The following is a 23,766-nucleotide window of genomic DNA, read 5'->3' as shown; positions in this document are numbered from 1 at the left end:
TCTAGTGGGCGGGGGTACTTTCTGACCTAGGTCCCTCTGTCTGAGCTGGTTTAGGGACAGTGTTGTCAGCAAGAGGAGGAGGGAGGGAGGAGACAACCTGAGGAGCTGGTGAGTCACCTATTTCTCAGCTAGGACTTGCAATTCTGGCTGCTACTGCTGGGAAAATACCCTCCTAAAGGTGGCTGAGTCTTACTGCCCACCTGTCAGATCACTTTCCAGCCACACAGCATGTTTGCTAAGATTTAAACTTGCCCCTGACATTCTCCTTGGAGAAATGATTGATTTTAGGACCAGGGCAGGAAATACACAAGATGAGCCTGTAGCATTTTGTAGTACAGAAGGAAGTGTAAACAAATAAAAGAAGAGAAAGATGGAGATATGACAAATAAGAGAAAGATGGAGATATGACAAATAAGAGAAAGATGGAGATATGACAAATAAGAGAAAGATGGAGATATGACAAATAAGAGAAAGATGGAGATATGACAAATAAGAGAAAGATGGAGATATGACAAATAAAAGAAGAGAAAGATGGAGATATGACAAATAAAAGAAGAGAAAGATGGAGATATGACAAATGGACACAGGGACCAGCTGAAAGAGCTTCCCAAGGCCAAATCTGGAACAACGCGAGCGACAAGATAAAGAATTATTGGACGATAGCCTAAAGTATAAGACAAATATCCACAGGCCTATTCTGAGATAAATGATTGAACCCACAAATAAAAGGGGGGAAATAGGCAAATTTCCCGTGGAGAATTCCAAATAATGTATCTACTCCGCCCTCAAGGGGGAGCATAAACCCCTACTGTGCACACTGACTTCCTTCCCAAGAGGACAGTTTGCAGTGATGGGGGAGGGGCACACGAGTAACATTACAGTGGAGGATCCTTAACACCCTTTCAACCAGGTGATCAAAATTCAGATCCGGTTAATAGTAGGTCCCCTTGATGCGATGTGATGCAATGGCTTTTTACCTCTGGTCTTCCCCACAGGAACACCAATCTAACCAGGAAAACATCAGAAGAAAAATGAAGAAAGAAAAGCATCAGAAGAGTTCCACTTGAGAGAGATTCTACAAAATCTCTGGCCGGTACTCTTCAAAACTGTCAAGGTCACCTGGCTGGTGTGGCTCAGCAGCTGAGTGTCAACCCAGGAACCAAGAAGTCACTGCTCAATTCCCAGTCTCTCTCTCCCTTCCTCTCTGAAATAAATAAAAATAAACATCAATAAAGGATAAAAATAAGAATGAACTGTCAAGTTAATCAAAAACAAGGAAAAATCTGAAAAACTGTCCTAGTCAAGAGGAGCCTAAGGAGACATGATAAAATGTAATGTATGCTGCATGGGTTCCTGGGACAGAAAAAGGACATGAGGAATTCTGAATAAAATCTGAGCTTGAGTGAATTGGTTCATTAATTGTGACGAATGTCCCATAGTAATGGAAGATGTTCATAGTGGGGGAACCTGGGTGTGACAGACCTGGTATATGGGAACTCTCTTATTATCATCTCAATTTTTCTATAAATCTTAACTGTTCTAAAGCAAAGTTTATTAAATAACAACAAAAAGCCGAAACCGGTTTGGCTCGGTGGATAGAGCGTCTGCCTGCGGACTGAAAGGTCCCGGGTTCGATTCCGGTCAAGGGCATGTACCTGGGTTGCGCGCACTTCCCCAGTGGGGGATGTGCAGGAGGCAGCTGATCGATGTTTCTCTCTCATCGATGTTTCTAACTCTCTATCTCTCTCCCTTCCTCTCTGTAAAAAATCAATAAAATATATTTAAAAAAAAAAAAATAACAACAAAAAAAGCAAACAAACAAACAAAAACTGAAACATGTCCCTGACATTGATGTGTCTGACACCCCACCCTCGTCTCACTTCCTTTCTCTATAAAAATCAATACAAACATATCTTTGAGTGAGAATTTTCAAAAAACCTACAGGGGATTCCTATCAGCCACAGATAGAGGAGACGGTAGAGTCTCTGCCTGACCTGGTACCAGTTAGAGTATCTCCCAGGATAGGATAAACAGCCACTGAAAATGATTCTTAAAAGAATTTTCAATGACATGGGAAAATGTTAAAAGATAATGTTAAATAATACCGAATTATATAAACATTTTGAGCCCAAGTATTTTTAAAAAGTGAACACGTGGAATAAAAGAGAGTCCTATATGAAGGACATATACAAAATGTGAGTCATTACCACTAGGTGAGAAGCTTGTTTTGCCTGACAAAGAATGAGCATTAAGCATGTTAGCTATTAGTACTATGTTGCTTATCAACATTTTCTCCTTTTTCTGAGATGAACATGCTATTTTTGAAGGAAAAAAAAGTTACTGAAATTAAAAAAATGTATTTATTGTATATTTAGAGAAAAAGAAAAAATGCACTAACATGTCAACAATGATTCCCTCTGGCGGAATTATGAATAGTTTGTTCTCATTTGTTCCTTCATTCTGTGAGGTTTTTCACGAACACACTGAGCAAAGCATGGTGGAAAGTGTGAGCACACAGTGAACAAAACAGGGTCCATCTGTTCCCCAACTTTGAATTGCCTGACATTAACCCCCTTTCTCTGAACTCACTGTCTGTTTCACAAATCCTGAGAACATCCCTTGTTTCTTATGTGCACATCTCTCACTTTAATCTATATATATAAAAGCCAAGTGTCCAGAATGACGGAATGACTGGAATGACTGGTTGCTATGATGCACACCGTGGTGGCCAACCGACCCCATCCCCGATTGGCACCCCCACAACCGCCCATGGCCCCTCCCCTTGGCCGGCTAGGCCCCGATTGGCTGGATCCCATCCATGCATGAATTCGTGCACTGGGCCTCTAGTTAGACTATAAGCAGCTAGAGGACAGGGAAGGTCTTATACCACTCTGAGCTCTTACTGCCTCAGCCCAGTAGCATCTCACTGTAGGAGCTTATTAACTACTTGTGGAATGAATGAATACATGAATGGTGAAGCATGGTTTGCCAAGTGATAAGAAGACTGATTGGTAGGTTGCCCTACCTTCCCTGATGCCACAAGTACTTGTCCAAATGGCCAAGCACTAGGCCCAACCAAATCCCTACTTGCTACTCCCCAAAGACTGGCTCCAGTGGTCCAAAGCCTCCTCTTGAACATGGCTGGGGCCTGATACTGCTGAGGTCCATTCAAGTCTCTGGAGTTAACCCTAGAGCACTGATGATAATCATGGTCATGATGGTCATCAGCAACTTTACAAAAAGAGGACCGAATAAACAAGCATTCAATTAATACTCATATCACTCCAAATTCTCTTCTTGGCATTGCTTACATAAATTCACATTTTACATAGGTATTATCAGGGATAAATTATTTAGTACCTGACATGGCCTCAGAAATATGCTAGTCCTGTCCTGGCTGGTATGGCTCAGTTGGTTGGGCGCCCTCCTATGCACCAGGGAACAGAACTTTCAGAGCTAAAACCAGGAGGGGTGGTCACCCTAAGCAGATCTGTTTTTGCCCCTGTGAATAGTTACAGCCTGCTCTTCAGAAAGGCCACAGCCCTTGAAACTAGAAATAGCAGGATTTTCCAAACCATCATGAAATCAGCTTTCACTAATTTTATATGAAAGAACTTATAGAAAAGGTATAGCTTTGGTTCATATTTAAGTTTATATAAAACTCCTATCTAAACCCAATTCATTTCCCCTCCTTTATCTCCAATGACAACTTTGCCAACAAGAGACACGTTAGCTTGATGCTTCAGAGCATGGGCCCTGGGACAAAGCATCTGGATGGGTATCCGGTTTGTGTCACTTACTAGCTGTTCTCTTCTCTGGGTCTCAGTTACCTTGTCTGTGAAATAGGATTAAAGTAGTGCTTACCTTGTGGAATGCTGTGGGAATGAGAATAGCCACACAGGGAGTGCTCTGCCAGGGTGAACTATTATTGTAATTGTCTTCCTCCTGGGTCAGGGCACATTTGTTCAGGTGCAGTCAAGGCCCTGCTCGAGAATGAACACGCATTTGCCAGGTCAGGTAAGGTTCAGAATTTTGTCTTCGGTGATCCAGATAGGGAGCACAAAAGAAACTAGTGTTTATTCCAGTCAAAATCCCAACATACTAGTAATGTTATTGTTCCACTTATGGATACATTCATTGGTTGATTCTTGCATGTGCTCTGGCTGGAGGTCAAACCCACAACCTTGGCATATAGGATGGTGCTCTAACCAACTAAGCTACTGGGCCAGGATATTTGTTTATTCTCTTAGTGATGAACATTTGAGTTGTTTCCAGCTTGGGGCTATTAAGAATTAAGTTGCTATGAACATTCGTATACAGACCTCAATGTGGACACGTGTTTTCTTCTCTTGGGTAAATACCCAGGTGTGGAGTTGCTGCATCGTAAAGTAAGTGCATGGTAATGGCTGTTAGTGGCTGTACCATCTTACATTCCTACCAGCAGTAAGTCCCAGATGCTCCACAACCTCACACACTTGGTATTGGGGGTCTTTTAAAACAGCCCGGATTTTATTGTTGTTGTTGCTATTGCTTTTTTTTTTTTTTTGCTTTTAAATACAAAAAAATCTCATTAATTTTAAAAGTTTAAAACAGTTTCTGCAAGAGGCCATTGTGTAGGCAAGTTTAATTCAGACATATGCAGTGTGACATATGCAACCATGTAAATGCACATTAACATGTGAGGTCATGCATGCATTCAACAGGCACTTCCCAAATCCTTACGGTGTGTCAGGTCTTATGATCTAAAAGGTTGGATGCAGGACAAGGTCTGGTTGTTAGATTTTATGGCTTTGATATTAGTTAGAGAAGATTCCCTGACTTAGGCATCTTTTGAAAAGTATCCTAGACTAAAGGACGGCTGAGAAGCACAGTGCCTGGCTCTGAGGCAGTGCCCTGAAAACCCTTATTTCCTGGGCACTGTGCCCAAATGTCTCTAAATGGACTGTGACAAGGATTTGGCTTTCAGAGAATCACAAGGTTAGAGATGGTCACAGTGGAGAAAAGTTAAGGTTAACAGTTGAGAAAAGAAGAGGAGCTCAGAGGGGCTAGGTGACTCGTCCAACAGAAGCATCTGGCTGAGTGTGATTTGTATCCTGAAAAGGAGCGGGGGCTGGAGAAACTGCATGGAGGGTGGTGAGAGGAGAGCCACGGACCAGCCTGGGAGTGGCTCCTGGCAGAGGGGGTGCTGGCCAAAGCATGGGCCCCACTAAGATCCATACTCCCTAAAAGAGGTTTATAAAACTATGCCGAATACTAAAACTTTTCATTTTAAGACCCAGTAGTTGCAAAGGATGTCACTTCTAGCATACTGTGAATATTGATGTTTAAATAAAGCTATTACCTCACTCTTTTAAATGCACGCATTGGAATTTTTAAAATATGTTTTTATTGATTTTAGAGAGAGAGGAAGGGAGAAAGAGAGAGAGAAAAATCAATCGGCCACCTCCTGCATGCCCCCCCAACCGGGGATTGAGTGGAAACCTGGGCATATGCCCTGACTGGGAATCAAACCTGCAACCTTTTGGCACATGAGGTGATGCCCAACCAACTGAGCCACACCGGCCAGGGTAATATATTACACATTTTGATACAAATAATTATACATAAAAAGTAAAATTATATTAGAAACACATTTCTTGATTAGATGCATGACTTTTTTGTTTATACTTTCAAGTAGTTCGTGTATTCCTAGATAGAATGCTTGACTGAGACAAAGTTCAGCATCAGTTCTCTTCCTATATATTTTTTGTTTTGCGTTGATATAAATGTGGAGAAACTTTGTTCACATAAATCATTAGATGGGCATGAAAAGTTTGGTATAGCAATAATACTGGAATATGTGACCCCTTCAAAATTATATGCCACGCCCTAGTTGGTTTGGCTCAGTGGATAGAGCATCGGCCTGCAGACTGAAGGGTCCCAGGTTCGATTCTGGTAAAGGGCACATGCCCAGGTTGCTGGCTTGATCCCCAGTAAGGGTCATGCAGGAGGCAACCAATCAATGATTCTGTCTCATCATAGATCTTTCTATCTCTCTCTCTCCCTTCCTCTCTGAAATCAATGAAACTATATACATGTAAAAATTATATGCCACAACGTGGGGGAAATGGGGACATCTATAATACTGTCAATAATAAATTAATTAAAAATTATATGCCAAAAATGTTTGCGATTTTTTTCCAGTCAGTTAAAACCAGCTTAAGTGGCCTGACTGGTGTGGCTCAGTGGTTGAGCATTGACCTATGAACCAGGAGGTCACGGTTTGATTCCCGGTCAGGGCACATGCCTGGGTTGCAGGCTTGACTCCCAGTAGGAGGTGTGCAAGAGGCAGCCAATCAATGATTCTCTCTCATCATCTATGTTTCTATCTCTCTCTCCCTCTCCCTTCCTCTCTGAAATTAATTTTTAAAAAAACCTGCTTAGGTTCTCAAATTGTATTTGAGTTAAAGAACTGCAAACCGTTTGATGTACAAAGAACCTGTTATCTCGTCTTTGTTCTCTTTGTGGGAATAGCAACAGTAATTCCAGTGGTCTCCACAGATTTTTATGCCCTAAAGCGATGCGCTGAGGGGTGGGGGCTGTCTCACTATCCAGGTTAATGAGTGGCCCATTTTTCTTTTAAAGAGAAGCAAGGGAGGTGGAAGGGAACCTGCCCCTTGTTCCCAGGCACCTGCTCTTGCTGGTTACTTTTAGAAAAGAGCCAAGAGAAGCTGAGGCTTTGGACACTGATTCCCTTAAAACTGTTTGGTTCCTTGTGCCCCTTGGGAGGCCTTCCATACCCCTAAGGATGGGTGAAGCCTAGTTTTGAGGACTGTTCACCTAGCCAAGTGGCCTACACCCCTAGCAGGTGGTGGCGATGAAAGAGGGCAGGCTGGGTCTGCGCATGCTGTGGATGGGGCTTTGACATTTACTCAGTGGGAGACGGGATAATAGTAACAGGGAAGAAAGAAGGGTTTTTGATAATTGAGGAGATTCGGGTAGGTTTGGAAACATCTGGAAGGGAACCAGACGGGTAAGAGAAAAGATGTATAAACTCTTGTAAAGAGTCCTGGAGAGGCTGAGTGAGCTAAGGTCCTTTTTCCTTCAGCGTATTTTAATAGGAGCCAACAATATGCCAGGTCTGTCCCAAGGGGGGTGCACAGCACACCTGCCTCGGTGAATTTATACAGAGTCAGCCCAGGGAGGAGGCAGAAGCAGAGGTGAGTGGAAAGAGGAGGGTGAAGGGGGAGAAGAGGACGAGGGGAAGTGGAGAGAGAGAGGGAGATAGTGATAGAAAGTTATAAGGCGATTGTACTGTAGGGTGGTCATTGTGTGGGGCGATGAGCACGGGGGCTCAGGGAGGACCTATGATGGGCTGCGATCCTGGCAGGGGAGAGCCTCAGGGAAGCCAGTCCAGAGGGCACAGACCCCGAGAATAAATTCTCAAGTGTTTCCAGGAGTAGGGTGCATTCTGGGAATATCCTTAGATCAGCACTGAGAGGTAAGAACAGATCCAAAAGAGTTTAAGTGGGGATGAGGCAAAGGACTTCTTAGTTTCCTTAATAAGTTTTGTAGTTCTATTTTTTAAATGTACTTATATATGATGATGATTAAAATAAAAATTAAATTTCAAAACAAATTCCTAAATCTCCCATGAAGAATTCCAGATGATTTCTACTTTACCTTCAAGGAAACAAACCTCCACTCCTCTAGTGTGGGCTGTGTGTAATGACGTCCTTCCAAAGAGTACAGTATGGAAAGGGAGAAAGAGCAACCTTATAATGGAGAAAGCTGACAAGCACTACCTCAGGCAGGTGATCAAGGTCAAATCAACAGTGATAAGTTATGTTGAAGGTATGTACCTTTGATATGATGTATGATAATGGTATTTTACCTTCCCCAAACCCATAACTGCCCTAACCAGTTTGGCCGAGTGGCTAAAGCATCAGCCCCATGGACTGAAGGGTCATGGGTTCAATTCTGGCCAAGGTCAAGGGCACATACCTTGGTTGCAGGCTCAATATCCAACCTGGTAGGGATGTGTGCGGGAGGCAACCAATCGATGTGTCTCTCTCACATCAATGTTTTTCTCTCTGTCTCTCCCTCTCCCTTTCACTCTCTCTAAAAATCAATGGGGAAAAAATATATATCCTCGGGTGAGGAATAACAAAAACCTATAACCCCAGCTATGGGTTTATTAAAAAAATATATATCAGACAAATTCCATTAGAGAGAATCCGACAGAATACCTGCCCAGCGCTCTTCAAAACTGTCAAGGTCATCAAAAACAAGGAAAGTCTGAGAAAAATGGCCACAGTTAAGAGGGGCAGGCCTAAGGAAACATGACAACTAAAGAGAAGGTAATAAATATCCTGCACGGTATTTCTACATTTTACAGATGTAGAAACAAAAGCATGAGAAAGCTCATTTATGCAATTGTTTAACAAATATTTATTAGTGAGCTGGTGACTGGCCCACAAGTTCGGAGTCTCCTCCAGTTAATGCCCTGCAGGGGTTTCGGGAGCCACTGTTTGGACTGAGCTCAATCCTGTGACCTCTGCCTCTTTCCCCCAAGCAGCTCTTCCTCCTCCTGGACTGTGGTGTCACTGCCAGGTCTCGCAAGAGGAGTCCTACACCCTTCCACCCTCCTCCCTCCACATCTAACTTGACACTAAGTCCAGTAGGCCCTTCTCAGAAATGTCTCCCCAGGGTCTTCCTGGTTTACTCGCTCTTTCTTCAGATTGGGACATCCCTCACCACCTCCCCTCGGCATCTGCCTCAGGTCTCGTCCACCCAAACCACCACCCATCTTTCTAGAACCCACATCAGATGCTCTCATCCCAAACCAGCGCCTTCTGAGGGCCCATTCAATGGCTTCCTCAAGCCGGCCACGGCCAATCCCGTATCCCACTCCATAGTGCTCCAGCTTCCCCCCCAAACTTCAGACATCACACTGTTTGCAGGCCTTTGCTCTTGGTTTTCTTTCTTTATTTCCTTTTTTAAGTGGTTTATTGATTTTGCTTTTTATTTATTTATTTAAATTCTTTATTGTTTAAAGTATTACATATGTCTCCTTTTATCCCCATTGGCCTCTCCCTGGCCACTCCCATCCCCCTGATTTTGCTTTTTAGAGAGAGGGGCAGGGAAAGGGAGAAACAATGACGTGAGCGATTAACATTGATTGGCAGCTGCCTCCAGCATGTCCCCTATCAAGAATCAAACCTGCACAGGAGGAGCCCAACAAACTGAGCCACACCCCTCAAGGCGCCCTTGGTTTTCCTGAGCGGCACCTTGAAAGAAATCGTTTCTGTCTAATGCCTTTCCTTTTTTGCACTTGGAAATCGAGCATGCACTTCACGTCCTAGCTCAAACTCACCTGCTTTTGTATACCAGCCCTCTCTCTCCCTCACCCAGCAGGCAGCCTTGCTCTGTCTCATGGCAACTACCACCTGGGTTCTGAGGGATAGGAGCTGTGGTGGATCTCTGTCTGTAACTGTGAGTTCCCTAAGGCACCTCTGCATTCCTGTGCTCAGCAAAGTTTGAGTAATTTCCCACAATCAGCTTCTGTTATATCAAAGCGGAATGTCCACACTTCATAATTAAGTTCCGGTAAGTGGCCAGGACAAGAAAAGCCATCGTAGCTCTTAGGGGGCGGTTGTGGTCCAGGGAGGAGGTGGATTTGAGAGTGACTGTCAGATTGAAGCCATATTTAGAGTTTATTGAGCATATGTTCTATGTTAGACATTTTGCTATAGCAGTGAACTTTCTCCTACATCACGTCATTTACTCTTCAAAACAGACCTAGGTAATTATTGTATCTATTTCTGTAGATGAAGAAACAGAAGCTAAGAGCAATCAGATGTGCAGTGTCACAGCTAATGAGTGACTGGGGCCGGATAACAGGGCTGGTCTCTGGGTTCTTCCAAAGTCCAGCCCAAGGACTGAGCAATGAGTATGTGGAAGATGCTGTTGTAATCACCTCAACAGGGATCCAGTACGCACTGTGTCTACAGTAAGCAAGGCCCACGTAGGCCCCACCCCGCACATCCCAGAGAGCAGTGGGAAAGAGGGAGGCTTTTAGAACAGCGAGGAGGTGGCTGGAAGGACTCTGTGTCCCTGAGAACACCCCCATGCCGACCAGCTCCGTGCATGGGCGGGGACACACACACACACACTCTTTCCACCAGTCCAGACCTGAGGAATCAGTTGGGCCTCACTTTCTCAGCTTGCATCAGGGGCCTGGACGGCATGCTTGGATTTGAATATTGCCTCCTGGCTTCCCACTTCCTGGTCACAGGGCTTGGAACAAACTGTTCCACCATCTGAACTTCAGTTTCTGCTCTTGTTAGGTGGGGAAAGGAGCAGTGCCTACTTTGTAGTATTAGTGTGCACATAAAATGAAAGAGCAATTAGGAACTTAGTGTGGTGCGCGGCACATTGTCGGTAGTCAGTAAATGTATCTTGTATGGTTGTTTGACCTCTGGCTGGACCTGTTTGTTTCCCTCATGCAGATGCAGGTGATTTGGGGTGGGGCCTCACACAAGGAGCAGGACAGCTCTCTGGCTGGGATCGCTTTTCCCAGGCGGAGGCCTCCTCCCTGCTCCACCTCGCCTATGGAGCAGCGCCCCTGGCGGGGAGAGTGGCTCGCAGCCGCTGGTTTCGGGCAAGAGAAGGGAGACACGCGCGAAGGTAAATTATCTCAGACGCAGTAGCCTGTCACCCCATCCTGGGCGGGGCCACTCCAGGCCCAGAGAGCCCTCAGTGTGGGCTGGTGAGGGTCCAGTTCTCAGCGCCCGGCAGGGAAGTTCGGCAAAAGAAGCGTGACCACACAGAGTACTGTGCAAACCTGGAGCTTTTGAGAGTAAAGGGGGAGCTTTTAGTCATTACGCGGGGGCTACCGGTTAAAGCTGGGTGGGGGTGACTGTCCAAGAGCCTTCCTCACTTTAGCAAAGTAGAGTCCATGGGCCTCATCAAGAAACAGACTCCCACCCGCCCGGTGGTGGCTCAGGGGTTGAACACCCCACCCCGTCCGGGCACTTGCACGAATTGCAGGCTGGATTCCCAGTGGGGGGTGTACAGGAGGCAGCCGATCAATGATTCTCTCTCATCACTGATCTCTCTCTCTCTCTCTTTCTTTCTTCTCTGAAATCAATAAAAATATATATATATATTTTAAAAAGAAACCGACTCTGAGTCACCTAGTCGGTGGAAGCAGGAAACCCAACTGCAGGCGCACCCGAACCCTTGCAGTTCTGTTATTTAGGACTCCACACCCACCTCCAACACTTGTCCCTGGTCCCTGCCAGGTTTTGGAGGTATTTGTTCCCGGCTCCTAGTGCAGCACTGCGGCCACATCTCTGGGTAGGCCCCTGCGGTGGGTGCCCCAGAGCGGGAACGGAGCCTGGCACAGAGGGTGTGTTCATTTGTGAAACGGGTGACCTGAACAAATCCACCAACAGCGTGTCTAGCATTAATCATCTACTTATTGGCCCATCGACCGTCAAGGGTGGTACTGTGCTTATCCCTGTGAGCCCAGCACCTCGCCAGAGGCCAGGCACAGAGTAAGTTTTTGGTGAATGAGTGGATGGAAGCAGCCTGGCACCCCTTAGCTGTGCCTGGTCTTCTCTGCCTTCCTTTCTGGCCTCCCCCCACACCAAGGAGCCACCACAGAGCAGGTCAGAGGCAGGTTAGGTAGCACATGCCTTCCCACTGGCTGGGGCACCCAGCTCCGCCACTGTCTGTAAGTGGGCCCGGGATGTGGGAGAAGAGATCAGGACCGCTTCCCTGCGCTTTGTGGAGGTAGGATCCAGACAGCGATTGGACTGAGGGACGGGACCTTCTCCTGGGGACCGAGAGCAGCGAGCTGTTTACAAAGGTGGGAGCGGAGCTGGGCGGGGAGGCTGAGCGGTCCAGCTGAGGGAGGAAAGCCGAGGCACGGAAGGTGGCAGGGACCCGCGAGGCTGTAGCCGGATGGCGCTGGGCAGGTCGGAGAAAGGGGCTGAGAAAGCCGGGATTCCCTCCTAGCGCCAAAGCCCAGAACTGCAGCGGGGTCTTGGAAGGGGAGGCTTGCGTTCAGAGAGGCCAATCCACACCCCGCAGGTCTCCAGCACCGACGCGTCCAGGCCTCCGCCCCACGCCGGGAACCGCAGCTGCACTCCCGCTCCCGCCCTCAGGGGAGAACTGGTCCCGGCCCCGCCCCGCCTCCGCCCCGGCCCCGCCCCGGCCCCGCCCCTCTCGCGGCGCCTCCCAGTGGCCGCCCCGCGAAGTTCCTGCGCCGGCGCACGTGAGGTTCTGAGAACCCGGAAGTTACGTTGTAGGCGCGCGTCCTTGGGGGCGGGAGTCGGCTGAGCTACCGGGGCGAGGTTGCGATCACCTGGGCTCCGCTAAAGGGAGCCGGGGGTCTCTAGGCGGCGGGCGTGGGGTGCGGGACTGCGCCAGATTAAGGGGGGGCGCTCCTGAGCCATCTCGTTCTGGAAGGCGACAGCGAGAAGATCTCAGGCTTTTAAAGAGGAGGAGGGCGGCGGATCGCCAGGGTCTGTCCGATCCCCGTGTAGTCTGGGGAGTCGCAGGCTCCAGGCGGGGCGACAGGGATCCCTGGGGGAAGCCCCGTTGTGATCCCTGGGGCGGCGAGTCCCCAGACCAGGCACCATGGCGTCCATCCTGGACGAATACGAGGACTCGCTGTCCCGCTCGGCCGTCTTGCAGCCCGGCTGCCCCAGCGTGGGCATCCCGCACTCGGGTAAGGGAAGGGAGGGCGCCCTCTCAGCTGTCCTGGCACCTGCGGGGGCGGAGTGGGGAGGGTGGTCCCAAGCTCGGGTTCGCCTCCTGGGCGTGCAGTTTGGGTCTAGGCCCCTGGTTCTCCGCAGGCTCTCTTGGTGGTGGTCGAAGTTTGAAAGAGCAGTAAGAGCAGCCGCGTGATCTAGGCCCTGCCTCTAGGGTCCTTCTAAGAGGGAACTGGGACCCAGATAAGGAAGTAACTTGCCTGCAGGCTGCAGTTGGGAGGACTGAGAATAGGCTTCAAGATTCATCTGAGCCTGTGCTTTTCTCGAGAGTCTTTCCGGAGGTGGGAGGAAGAGAATGGGGAAAGAAACTGGTGAAAGGAGGATGTTGTAGGAGGAGGAGGGATGGTCCTAGAGCTAACTTTGTCCCTGAACAGGGGAAAATGAAGCATTTCAGGCCTTTGCTAGAGCTGGGTGAAGCCTACCATTGAGGAGACATTTTTGTGGAAAGTAGTACAGAATTGGCAGCGGGGTCTGAAGTGCTGGGGGTTTTGAGCAGTGGTAAAGGAATGAAGTAAAGCCGGGGAGAAAGCAACTCCAGTTTGTTAACCAGCTGATTGGAACGGTTCTCCCAGGTTCCCTGTACCCTCATTTTTTTCTGGAGACTCGCTGAGAGCATTACTGCATGGGCTGAGAGGAGGGTAGAGAGTGAAGCTAGATGACTTTCATTGAGCTGGGGTTGCTGGGCCAAAGATTGATAAGGGAAAATGCCCAACCCTTCTCTCCCTCCCCCTCTCCCCCCATAACCATTGGGAGCAGGTACATCATAGCGTAACAGCATCCCAGGGAGGCAAAGAATCAATTCCTCACTTCTGTCGGAAGTGTGGGAAGAGCCCAGGATCCCTAATGCAGAGGTGATTAGCAAACCGCTTGACATACTGGTTTTTAACCAAGGCCCTGGGCAGGACTATGTCGGGAGAGTGGAGAGGAACACTGTTTTGTGGTTGTTAATCCTCACCCAAGGATACTTTTCCATTGATTTTTAGAGAGAGTGGGAGGGAGGGGGAGAGACAGAGAGAGAAACATCGATGTGAGAGAGACACATTGATTGGTTGTTTCCCGCACTCTCCTTGACCAGGGCCGCTCCCTGACCAGGGCCAGGGATCAAGCCTGCAACCGGGGTATGTGCCCTTGGCTGGAAATGGACCTGCAACCCTTTAGTCCGCAGGCCAACACTCTGTCCACTGAGCCAGACGGGCTAAGGCAGGAGCACTGTTTTTGGTTGTTGTTTCTTGCCTTTCTTCCATAGCTAACCTTTTCTTTGCTTCTCACCTGTAGGGTATGTGAATGCCCAGCTAGAGAAAGAAGTGCCCATCTTCACGAAGCAGCGCATTGACTTTACGCCTTCCGAGCGCATCACCAGTCTTGTCGTTGCCTGCAATCAGCTCTGCATGAGCCTGGGCAAGGACACACTGCTCCGGTACGTGAGGGCCAAGATATATAGAAATAGGGAGTGGAATGGTGATATTTTGGGACTGTTTACTAACTCATGCCTTTCTACTTCTCTAGGCAGGTGAAACAGGGGATTTGGAATTTCCAGGAAATAGTCTCCCCAAAGAGAACCAGTGTAGTGTGGTAGTTAAGAATACGGTAGGCCTGGATTCAGAGCCTAGCTCTACCACTTACCAGCTCTGGAATCTTGAGCAAGTCAGCTAGTCTTTCTAAATGTGTCCCTTCACCTGTTACAGATAACACCAACCCACCAATTAGTCACATGGGTCAGTGGAACTGTCTAGAATCCTGAATAAATCCACTCTAAAGGGAAATAATGGTCTGGCTGGCGTGGCTCAGTGGTTGAACGTCAACCTATGAACCAGGAGGTCATGGTTCGATTCCTGGTCAGAGCATATGCCTGGGTTGCGGGCTCGATCCCCAGTGTGGGGGATGCAGGAGGCAGCTGATCAGTGATTCTCTGTCATCATTGATGTTTCTATCTCTCTCTCCATTCCTCTCTGAAATCAATAAAAGTATATTTTAAAAAATGGAAATAATGTATCTTAATAAAGCTGGAAATATATACATATATAAATTGACAAAAGTATTAGCAAATTTGTTTATCTATCTGGAATAACCACCTGGGATAAAACAGCTAAACCTCTGTGTCACAGAAATGAATTCTAGGTGAAATAGTTATTTAAATATAAAATATAAACAATGCACCCTGGCCCTAGCCGGTTTGGCTTAGTGGATAGACTGTCAGCCTGCCAACTGAAGGGTCCCGGTTCAATTCTGGTCAAGGGCACATGCCGGCATTGCAGGCTCAATCCCCAGTAGGAGACGCGCAGGAGGCAGCCGATCAGTGATTCTCTCATCATGGCTGTTTCTATCTCTCTCTCTTCTCTGAAATCAATAAAAATATACATTAAAAATAAATAAATAAAAATAAACAATGCACCCTGGCTGGTGTGGCTTTGTTGGTTGGAGTGTTGTCCTGTCGTCCCGTGCGCCAAAAAGATGGCAAGTTTGATTCCTGGTCAGGGCACATACCCAGGTCGTGGGGGTTTGATCTCCAATCGGGGCGCATACTGGAGGCAACTGATAGATGTTTCTCTCACATCAGTGTTTCTCTCTCTCTCTCCTGTTCTCCCTTCCTCTCTCTAAACATATTTTCAGATGAGGATTTATTTTTTAACATTTTTATTGATTTCAGAGAGGAAGGGAGAGGGAGAAAGAGATAGATACATCAATGATGAGAGAGGATCACTGAGTCACATCAACCAGGCAGGTGAGGATTTTTTTAAAAAGAATATTTAATAAATTTCTACGTTCTTGGGCTGAAGGAAGGTCTTTTTACTTAAGCTAAAAAATCCAGATGCCAAAAGCAAAAGATATAATTGATTGAGTAGTAATTGCTGTTGTGACAAAACAAAAACAAAAAAGCATATGAGTTAGTTCAAGACAAAAGATGGTGGGAAAATAATGTTTTTCCACATGACTAACAATTTACATCTTTTTTTTTTTTAATATATTTTATTGATTTTTTACAGAGAGGAAGGGGGAGAGAGAGAGAAACATCGATGAGAGAGAAACATCGATCAGCCGCCTCCTGCACATCTCCCACTGGGGATGTGCCCGCAACCCAGGCACATGCCCTTGACCGGAATCGAACCCGGGACCTTTCAGTCCGCAGGCCGATGCTCTATCCACTGAGCCAAACCGGTCTCGGCAACAATTTACATCATTGTTTCTTAAAAAGCCCTTACAAATTAATAAGACAATTTAGTAGAAAAGGGAGAGCAAAGAATATAAACAAGCAGTTCACAGAAGAGGAACTCCAAATTTCCACTAAACATCTGAAAAAATTTTAACTTCTGGGAATTCACATTAAAATAACACTAAGATGCCATTTAAAAAAAAGCTATCGGATTGGCAAAAATTAAAAACAGTAATACGTGGTGCTGGTGAAGATGCACAGAAATTGACTCTCATACATTGCTGGTGAGAGTATAAATTGCCACTATCTTTTGGAAAAATAATTGGCAATGTCTGTTAAAATCTGAAATTATAACTGACCCAGAAGTCCCATTTTGGGGAATACATAACTATAGGAAAAAAAGTACCAGTCTGCAAGGATATAGATTCAAGGATATTGATTGCACCATTATTTATTTATTTATTTTGTTAATCCTCATCTGAAGATATTTTTCCATTGCTTTTCAGAGAGAGTAAAAGGAAGGGAAGGAGGGAAAGAGAGAGACTGAAACATTGATGTGAGAGAGCACATCAACTAGTTGCCTCCTGCACGCACCCTGACCATGGGCGGGGAGCAAACCCACAGATGAGGTACGAGGTACATGCCCTTGACCGGGAATCGAACCTGAGACCCTCCAGTGCCAGACTGGTGCTCTACCCACTGAGCAACACCTGGCCAGGATGCTGGCAGCATTATCTCTGGTAGGAAAAACTGGACAGGAACTGAATGTTACCAACAGGAAAATGATGATTAAATTATGGTTGAGCCATAAAAGGAATATTATGCAGTCATTAAAATGAGTTAGAGCTGTATCCGTTGATTCAGTGAATGCTCATGAAATATCTAAGTGAGAAAAGCAAATTATAAAGTAATGTGCACACACACACTATAAAGTTATTTTTGTAAAAATTGACAAAACAACACTATATTATAAATATGGAGAAAGATGTTAACATCAGTTTTCTCTGTTGGGAATGATAGGTTTGAGAAGAAAATCATTAGCTTTTTCTTTATACATCTTTACGTTGATTTCTTTAGTTAGAATGGGCATATAATTTGAAAAGAATCTAATAAGGGAAATATAATTCAAACAGGAGCACTCCTCAAGGTTATTGTGAAGATTGAGAGCATGCTAGGTTAAGCTCTTGGCATGGTGCTTGATATATAGAAAGCACTCAGTAACCATTAGCTACAGTTTGTTCATTTTTTACCCCAGGAGTCTGGGACACCCCTGCTCATTTTCCTGGAAGCACTGGAGATCTGTTGACTAGAGGGAAAAGAATCCTGCTTAGTGGACTTCTCAAAATGAGGTTCGGGAATTCTCAGCTGAGGGTTAAGGATCCTGCCTATGCTTCAGAGTTCCCTTGGGATTGTATTCAGAGTTTTATGTGTATATGTAGATTTCAGGGAAGAAAGGCTGTGGCTTTCATCAAATTATAAAGAGGTCTGTGATTCGAGAAAAGGATCTGCCCTCCTCTTGTCCTGACAGCATTGACTTGGGCAAGGCAAATGAACCCAACCACGTGGAGCTGGGCCGCAAGGATGATGCCAAAGTTCACAAGATGTTCCTGGACCATACTGGTAAGTGGTGATGGAGGTCGGAGATGGAGGGTGGGGGCGGGGCTGAGGCAAGTCACTGCCTGGGCGGATGGGATCCGAGGGTGGTGGGGCAAGGAGGAGGCGGAGGGTGGGAATAGCGGCGACTCCAGGATGCCATGCTCTCCCCTGTTCCAGGCTTTCACCTGCTAATTGCTCTGAGCAGCACTGAGGTCCTTTATGTGAACCGTAATGGACAGAAGGTACGGCCACTGGCACGCTGGAAGGGGCAGCTGGTGGAGAGTGTGGGCTGGAACAAGGCACTGGGCACAGAGAGCGGCACAGGCCCCATCCTGGTTGGCACTGCCCAAGGCCAGATCTTCGAAGCAGAGCTCTCAGCCAGCGAGGGTGGGCTTTTCGGCCCTGCCCCAGATCTCTACTTCCGTCCACTATACGTTCTAAATGAGGAGGGGGGCCCCGCACCCGTGTGCTCCCTGGAGGCCGAGCGGGGCCCTGATGGGCGCGCCTTCGTTATCGCCACCACGCGGCAGCGCCTCTTCCAGTTCATAGGCCGAACAGCAGAGGGAGCTGAGGCACAGGGCTTCTTGGGGCTCTTTGCTGCCTACACTGACCACCCACCCCCATTCCGTGAGTTCCCCAGCAGTCTGGGCTACAGCGAGTTGGCCTTCTATACCCCCAAATTGCGCTCTGCACCACGGGCCTTCGCCTGGATGATGGGGGATGGCGTGTTGTATGGCGCATTGGACCACGGGCGTCCCGACTCCCTGCTGAGTGAGGAGCGAGTCTGGGAATACCCGGAAGGGGTGGGTCCTGGAGCCAGCCCACCCCTGGCCATTGTCCTGACCCAGTTCCACTTCCTGCTGCTGCTGGCGGACCGGGTGGAGGCCGTGTGCACGCTGACCGGACAGGTGGTGCTGCGGGACCACTTCCTGGAGAAGTTCGGGCCACTGAGGCACATGGTGAAGGACTCCTCTACAGGCCACCTGTGGGCCTACACCGAGCGGGCCGTCTTCCGCTACCACGTGCAGCGGGAGGCCCGGGATGTCTGGCGCACCTACCTGGACATGAACCGCTTTGACCTGGCCAAAGAGTATTGTCGAGAGCGGCCTGACTGCCTGGACACCGTCCTGGCTCGGGAGGCTGATTTCTGCTTTAATCAGCGACGCTACCTCGAGAGCGCCCGCTGCTATGCCCTGACCCAGAGCTACTTTGAGGAGATTGCCCTCAAGTTCTTGGAGGCCCGACAGGAGGAGGCTTTGGTTGAGTTCTTGCAGCGAAAACTGGCGGGTTTGAAGCCAGCCGAGCGTACCCAGGCCACGCTGCTGACGACCTGGCTGACCGAGCTCTACCTGAGCCGGCTCGGGGCTCTGCAGGGCGACGCGGAGGCCCTGAACCTCTACCGGGAGACACGGGAGCGCTTCCGTGCCTTCCTCAGCAGCCCCCGCCACAAGGAGTGGCTCTTCGCCAGCAGAGCCTCCATCCACGAGCTGCTGGCCAGCCACGGGGACACAGAACACATGGTGTACTTTGCTGTGATCATGCAGGACTACGAGCGGGTGGTGGCATACCACTGCCAGCATGAGGCCTATGAGGAGGCCCTGGCAGTGCTTGCCCGCCACCGGGACCCCCAGCTCTTCTACAAGTTCTCGCCCATCCTCATCCGTCACATCCCCCGTCAGCTGGTGGATGCCTGGATTGAGATGGGCAGCCGGCTGGATGCCCGGCAACTCATCCCTGCCTTGGTGAACTACAGCCAGGGTGGTGAGGCCCAGCAGGTGAGCCAGGCCATCCGCTACATGGAGTTCTGTGTGAACGTGCTGGGCGAGACCGAGCAGGCCATTCACAATTACCTGCTGTCGCTGTATGCCCGAGGCCAGCCAGCCTCACTGCTGGCCTACCTTGAGCAGGCTGGGGCCAGCCCACACCGTGTGCACTACGACCTCAAGTATGCGCTGCGGCTCTGCGCTGAGCATGGCCACCACCGTGCTTGTGTCCATGTCTACAAGGTCCTGGAGCTGTATGAGGAGGCGGTGGACCTGGCCTTGCAGGTGAGCCCATGAGTCTTGACGCCATCTAAGAGAGGGGCCTGGAGAGCAATAACTTCAATGGTGAAGGGTTGGAGAGGTGGCTGTGGCTAGGGTGTGCTGGCTTCCTTTGCGGAGAGGTGCTGTAGTAGGCTAAGAACAGGGACTCCGAAGTTAGGATTTGAATTTTGATTCTGCCACTTTCTAAGCTGTGTGACCTCAGGCTAGTTCTGAACTTCTCTGTGCCTCAGATTATTCATCCAGAGAAGGGAAGTATAGTACTTCCCTCATAGGGTTTATGAAAGTACTGTATAGGAAAAGCACTCAGAACAGTGCCTGTTGCTTGGGTAAGTTCTGTATACATGCTAGCTATTGTATTATGGTCACAATTGCAGAAGGACATTTCTCAAATCAGGAATTATTACCTAAAGGACTTACTGAATGTCTGAAAGTAGGGCCCTAAAATCTGAATTTTGATTATGTTCCCCAGGTGATTTTTAAAAAAATATATTTTATTGATTTTTTACAGAGAAGAAGGGAGAGAGATAGTTAGAAACATCGATGAGAGAGAAACATTGATCAGCTGCCTCCTGTACCCTTCCCACTGGGGATGTGCCCGCAACCCAGGTACATGCCCTTGACCGGAATCGAACCCGGGACCTTTCAGTTTGCAGGCCGATGCTCTATCCACTGAGCGAAACGGGTACGGCCCCAGGTGATTTTTAAATTCGCTAGAATCGAAGCCCACCATCATAAGCAGCTTTTACAGAGCTGTGAGGGGACAGGCCCACCACTGAGGTAGGTTTCTAGCTTGGCTCCCAGAAGCTCCTCCTCAGGCCCAGGGTCTCCCTAGTCTCGCACAGTCACTATCCTGGGTGGGGAGGAGGCTTGGCCCTAACACTCGCGGCTACCCCACAGGTGGATGTGGACCTGGCCAAGCAGTGTGCTGATTTGCCCGAGGAAGACGAGGAACTGCGCAAGAAGCTGTGGCTGAAGATTGCACGGCACGTGGTGCAGGAGGAGGAAGACGTGCAGACCGCTATGGCCTGCCTGGCCAGCTGCCCCCTGCTCAAGATTGAGGATGTGCTTCCCTTCTTTCCTGACTTCGTCACCATTGACCACTTTAAGGAGGCGATCTGCAGCTCACTGAAGGCCTACAACCACCACATCCAGGAGCTACAGCGGGAGATGGAAGAGGCCACAGCCAGCGCCCAGCGCATCCGGCGAGATCTGCAGGAGCTGCGGGGCCGCTACGGCACTGTGGAACCCCAGGACAAATGTGCCACCTGCGACTTCCCCCTGCTCAACCGCCCTTTTTACCTCTTCCTCTGTGGCCACATGTTCCATGCGGACTGCCTGCTGCAGGCTGTACGGCCTGGCCTGCCGGCCTACAAGCAGGCCCGGCTGGAGGAGTTGCAGCGAAAGCTGGGGGCTGCTCCACCCCCCACCAAGGGCTCTGCCCGGGCAAAGGAGGCCGAGGGTGGGGCTGCTGCTGTGGGGCCAAGCCGGGAACAACTCAAGGCTGACCTAGATGAACTGGTGGCGGCTGAGTGTGTGTACTGTGGGGAGCTGATGATTCGCTCTATCGACCGGCCCTTCATCGACCCCCAGCGCTATGAGGAGGAGCACCTCAGTTGGCTGTAGGAGGTTGTTGCCCCTGATAGGTGGGCAGGTGGGCCGTCAAGCACAGCTACTTGCCGGCTCTTAGGAAGGCCACGTGAGAGGGCTGCTGCTAGGCTATGGCTGTAGGAGGGGGTGGAGTTATAGCCGTTGCCCATGGGGTATCAGCTCTGAGTGCACCTGCCCACTGCTCATGCTGTTCTTCAGGGCTGCCTTAGAGCTGCTGTTACACCAGGCCATCAGCCTGCCTCCCAGAAGAGGGCATTAGCTGGAGAGGTCACAGTTCTGATCGCCTTCCTGTCCCCTCGGCATCTAGCGGCTTGGTTTTCCTTTTCACTCTCCGCACACTTCCTGTTCAGCTTCTAGAGCAAGAGTACCATTCTTCCTTTTCACTCCGTGCCTCTTCTCTCTCAGAGGAAGCCCTCTCTTCTGTCTGCCCCCAGGTCCCAGAAGTGAAAAGACAACCCCTCCAAGTCCTGGGCATGGGGGCTGGGCAAGGTAGTGCTGATGGAGGGTGTGGTCTTGTGCACACTGTTTGGTGTTCCGCTGTCAGGGTGCCCTGGGCAGAGGCCTCATGGAGGACAGTGGGAGCTGGTGATGGGGTGGAGAACGTTAAACTGCATTGCACTAGTGGCTTGAGCTAGAGGCTTGTGGTGATGCTGGGCTGAGTGGTGCAGGCCCAGGAGGGGCAGGGAGAGGGGGGACACAGAGAGGGTCCTGTATGCTTTCAAGCCTTGGCCCTGTGTCTTCACCTGGGAGTGTGACAGGGTGATTTTGCCTGTCCCTTCACTCTGTCCTCTGATTATTGGCTTCTGTTGGAAATTACCACCCATCATCCTCTTTGGAACAGGGGCTGTTCTTCCCTTTTGCCAGCAGGTGGTGCTGCTCCCCACAGAATCCTTTGCATGCAGGCTGTTGGAGGTGCCGATTTCTCACTCCACCACTGCTTCCTCATTCTGCTCCTTCCCCAGTTGTCCAAGCATTTTCTGGGTGTCTCTGTTACCTAACCATGAATCTAAGCTCCTCATCCCTCCTCTCTCCATTAGTCCTTACAAATGCTGGATTCTACTTGCCCCTCTCTTCCAAGCTGGGATCCCTGAGTGCCCAGGTGCTGCCCATCTTTGATACTGCCCTATCACTGTCTGGCATTTAACCCTAGTGTTGAGGTCCAACATGGAGGTGAGCGTGCCATGGCCACCATTCATGGCATTTGGCAGATAGGTTTTTTTCTGTCTAGCTCCTGTAACCTGCCCCTCCCCCCAGGTTACACTTCTTTAGTTGTGGCTGGTAGCTAAGCCACAACTAAGGATTCTTAGAGCGGGGCCTTCCTGTGACATCAGCTGAACACCCTTTGCTCCTAACGCTGGTGTCCACAGTCCACTGCCCGGTCTGTGGGTGTGGTCTGTTAGCTGCCAGATTGAAATAAAATAACAAGTGAGTGTTCCTGGAATCAGGCTGGGGTCAAGGCACCTGGCTGGTGTCTGCAGTCTTTTCTTTCTCCCCTGCGGCCAAATCCTCTTCCAAGACTTATCTCCTGCAGTCCCGGTGGAATCTTGCCCAGCTGAGTTCCCCAACCACTAGAACAACAGCAGGGCCTCTGCCAACTTACAGGGCTGGAAGCTGCCTCTTTGATGAGCCTCAGATTCCCTATGTTCCCCCAGAAGCAAGAGTGGGAGTAAATATGTGTGTGTGTGTGTGTGTTGGGGGTGGTGTGTGTCTCACTGGGTAAGTAGAGGACATCAGAATCCTGTTCTTTCCACCATTCCGGGAAGATTTGGAAGGCTCCTACTCTCACCCCATGTGGCCTAAGGCTCTCCTCACACCTAGACTCAGTAGAGGACTCAGGGGTATTGTACCCCCTGTCAATGCATATTAAGTAGAAACCTTGGCCTGCCACTGGCTGGTCCCTTACTTACTTAGAACAGCTTGGGGCTTCTGTCTTTGCACATAATGGGTGCCTAATATGTTAGTTAAACAAACACTGCCTCATTGCTCCCTCCTCCCAGAGAACTTGGCTAAGACAGCCTGGGACGCCCCTGCCCCTTCTGTCCTCTCTAAGCCTGCCCATCTGGTCCTAGGCCGCTTCCTCATTCCTGGAAAAAGGCCCCAGGTTTCCCTGGCACTGACAGATAGGGGTTCCGTTGAGTCAGGGCAACGGGAAGCCACAGCTCTTAGATCCCTGGAAACCAAGCAAGGCCTGGAATGAAGGGGAGAGAGAAGGCCCTTAGGGCCTTGGCCCTAAGCCTGGGGGAGGGCCAGAGAAAGGGAAGTGGGGGAGCTGTGTGGGCAGCGGCCAAGATGAATGAGCTGCTCCTGGAGCGGTCACTGGAAATAGAAGGAGTGGCCAGAGGCAGTGACGCTAGGATCAGGGCAGGAGGCCTGTAAACAAGGAAGCCACCTGGGGGAGATGCAGGGCGGCCACTGGTCCTGGGGAGCAGGTGCTTCCTGAGGCCCGCCCTTGAGAGGGCCCTGGGGAGCCGCCCGGTTGAGTTGGCAGAGGACGCTAGGGGACGCTGTCTACTGGCTTCCCCAGCCCACCGCTCCCTTCCACAGCTCCTGGGGGAGTGGCCATCGGAGGGTGTGCCAGCCCAGAGTCTGGCCTGGCTTACCCGCC

At 49.3% G+C, this 23,766-nt stretch overlaps 1 protein-coding gene across 3 annotated transcripts; it reads left to right on the top strand.

Annotated features, from left to right (window-relative positions):
• The first annotated feature begins 11,319 nt into the window (after nucleotides 1–11,319).
• VPS18 (VPS18 core subunit of CORVET and HOPS complexes) lies at nucleotides 11,320–22,602 on the top strand. Of its 3 annotated transcripts, none has more exons than XM_059655946.1 (5): nucleotides 11,320–11,778; nucleotides 14,037–14,178; nucleotides 17,441–17,532; nucleotides 17,686–19,556; nucleotides 20,451–22,602. In XM_059655946.1, the coding sequence occupies exons 2-5, from the start codon at nucleotides 14,150–14,152 to the stop codon at nucleotides 21,174–21,176; spliced, it is 2,718 nt and encodes a 905-aa protein (XP_059511929.1). In that variant the 5' UTR covers nucleotides 11,320–11,778; nucleotides 14,037–14,149; the 3' UTR covers nucleotides 21,177–22,602. The 3 variants fall into 3 exon arrangements, with proteins under 3 accessions (XP_059511929.1, XP_059511837.1, XP_059512010.1); XM_059655854.1 differs by lacking the exon at nucleotides 11,320–11,778 and adding an exon at nucleotides 12,270–12,718; XM_059656027.1 differs by lacking the exon at nucleotides 11,320–11,778 and having other exon boundaries at nucleotides 14,043–14,178; nucleotides 17,352–17,532.
• The last annotated feature ends 1,164 nt before the right edge of the window (nucleotides 22,603–23,766 follow it).

Source organism: Myotis daubentonii, chromosome 1 (assembly GCF_963259705.1).
Source record: "Myotis daubentonii chromosome 1, mMyoDau2.1, whole genome shotgun sequence".
Classification (NCBI taxonomy): Eukaryota; Metazoa; Chordata; class Mammalia; order Chiroptera; family Vespertilionidae; genus Myotis; species Myotis daubentonii.
Note: the sequence above shows the minus strand (reverse complement) of the source record. Positions and strands in the feature narration are given on the sequence as shown.

Bases quoted from the DNA above. Each gene is read 5' to 3' on its own strand.
- VPS18 (XM_059655854.1), top strand. From the start codon at position 12,628: ATGGCGTCCATCCTGGACGAATACGAGGACTCGCTGTCCCGCTCGGCC. The intron at 17,533-17,685 runs GTAAGTGGTGAT...CCCCTGTTCCAG, and splicing joins GATGTTCCTGGACCATACTG to GCTTTCACCTGCTAATTGCT. The intron at 19,557-20,450 runs GTGAGCCCATGA...GCTACCCCACAG, and splicing joins CGGTGGACCTGGCCTTGCAG to GTGGATGTGGACCTGGCCAA.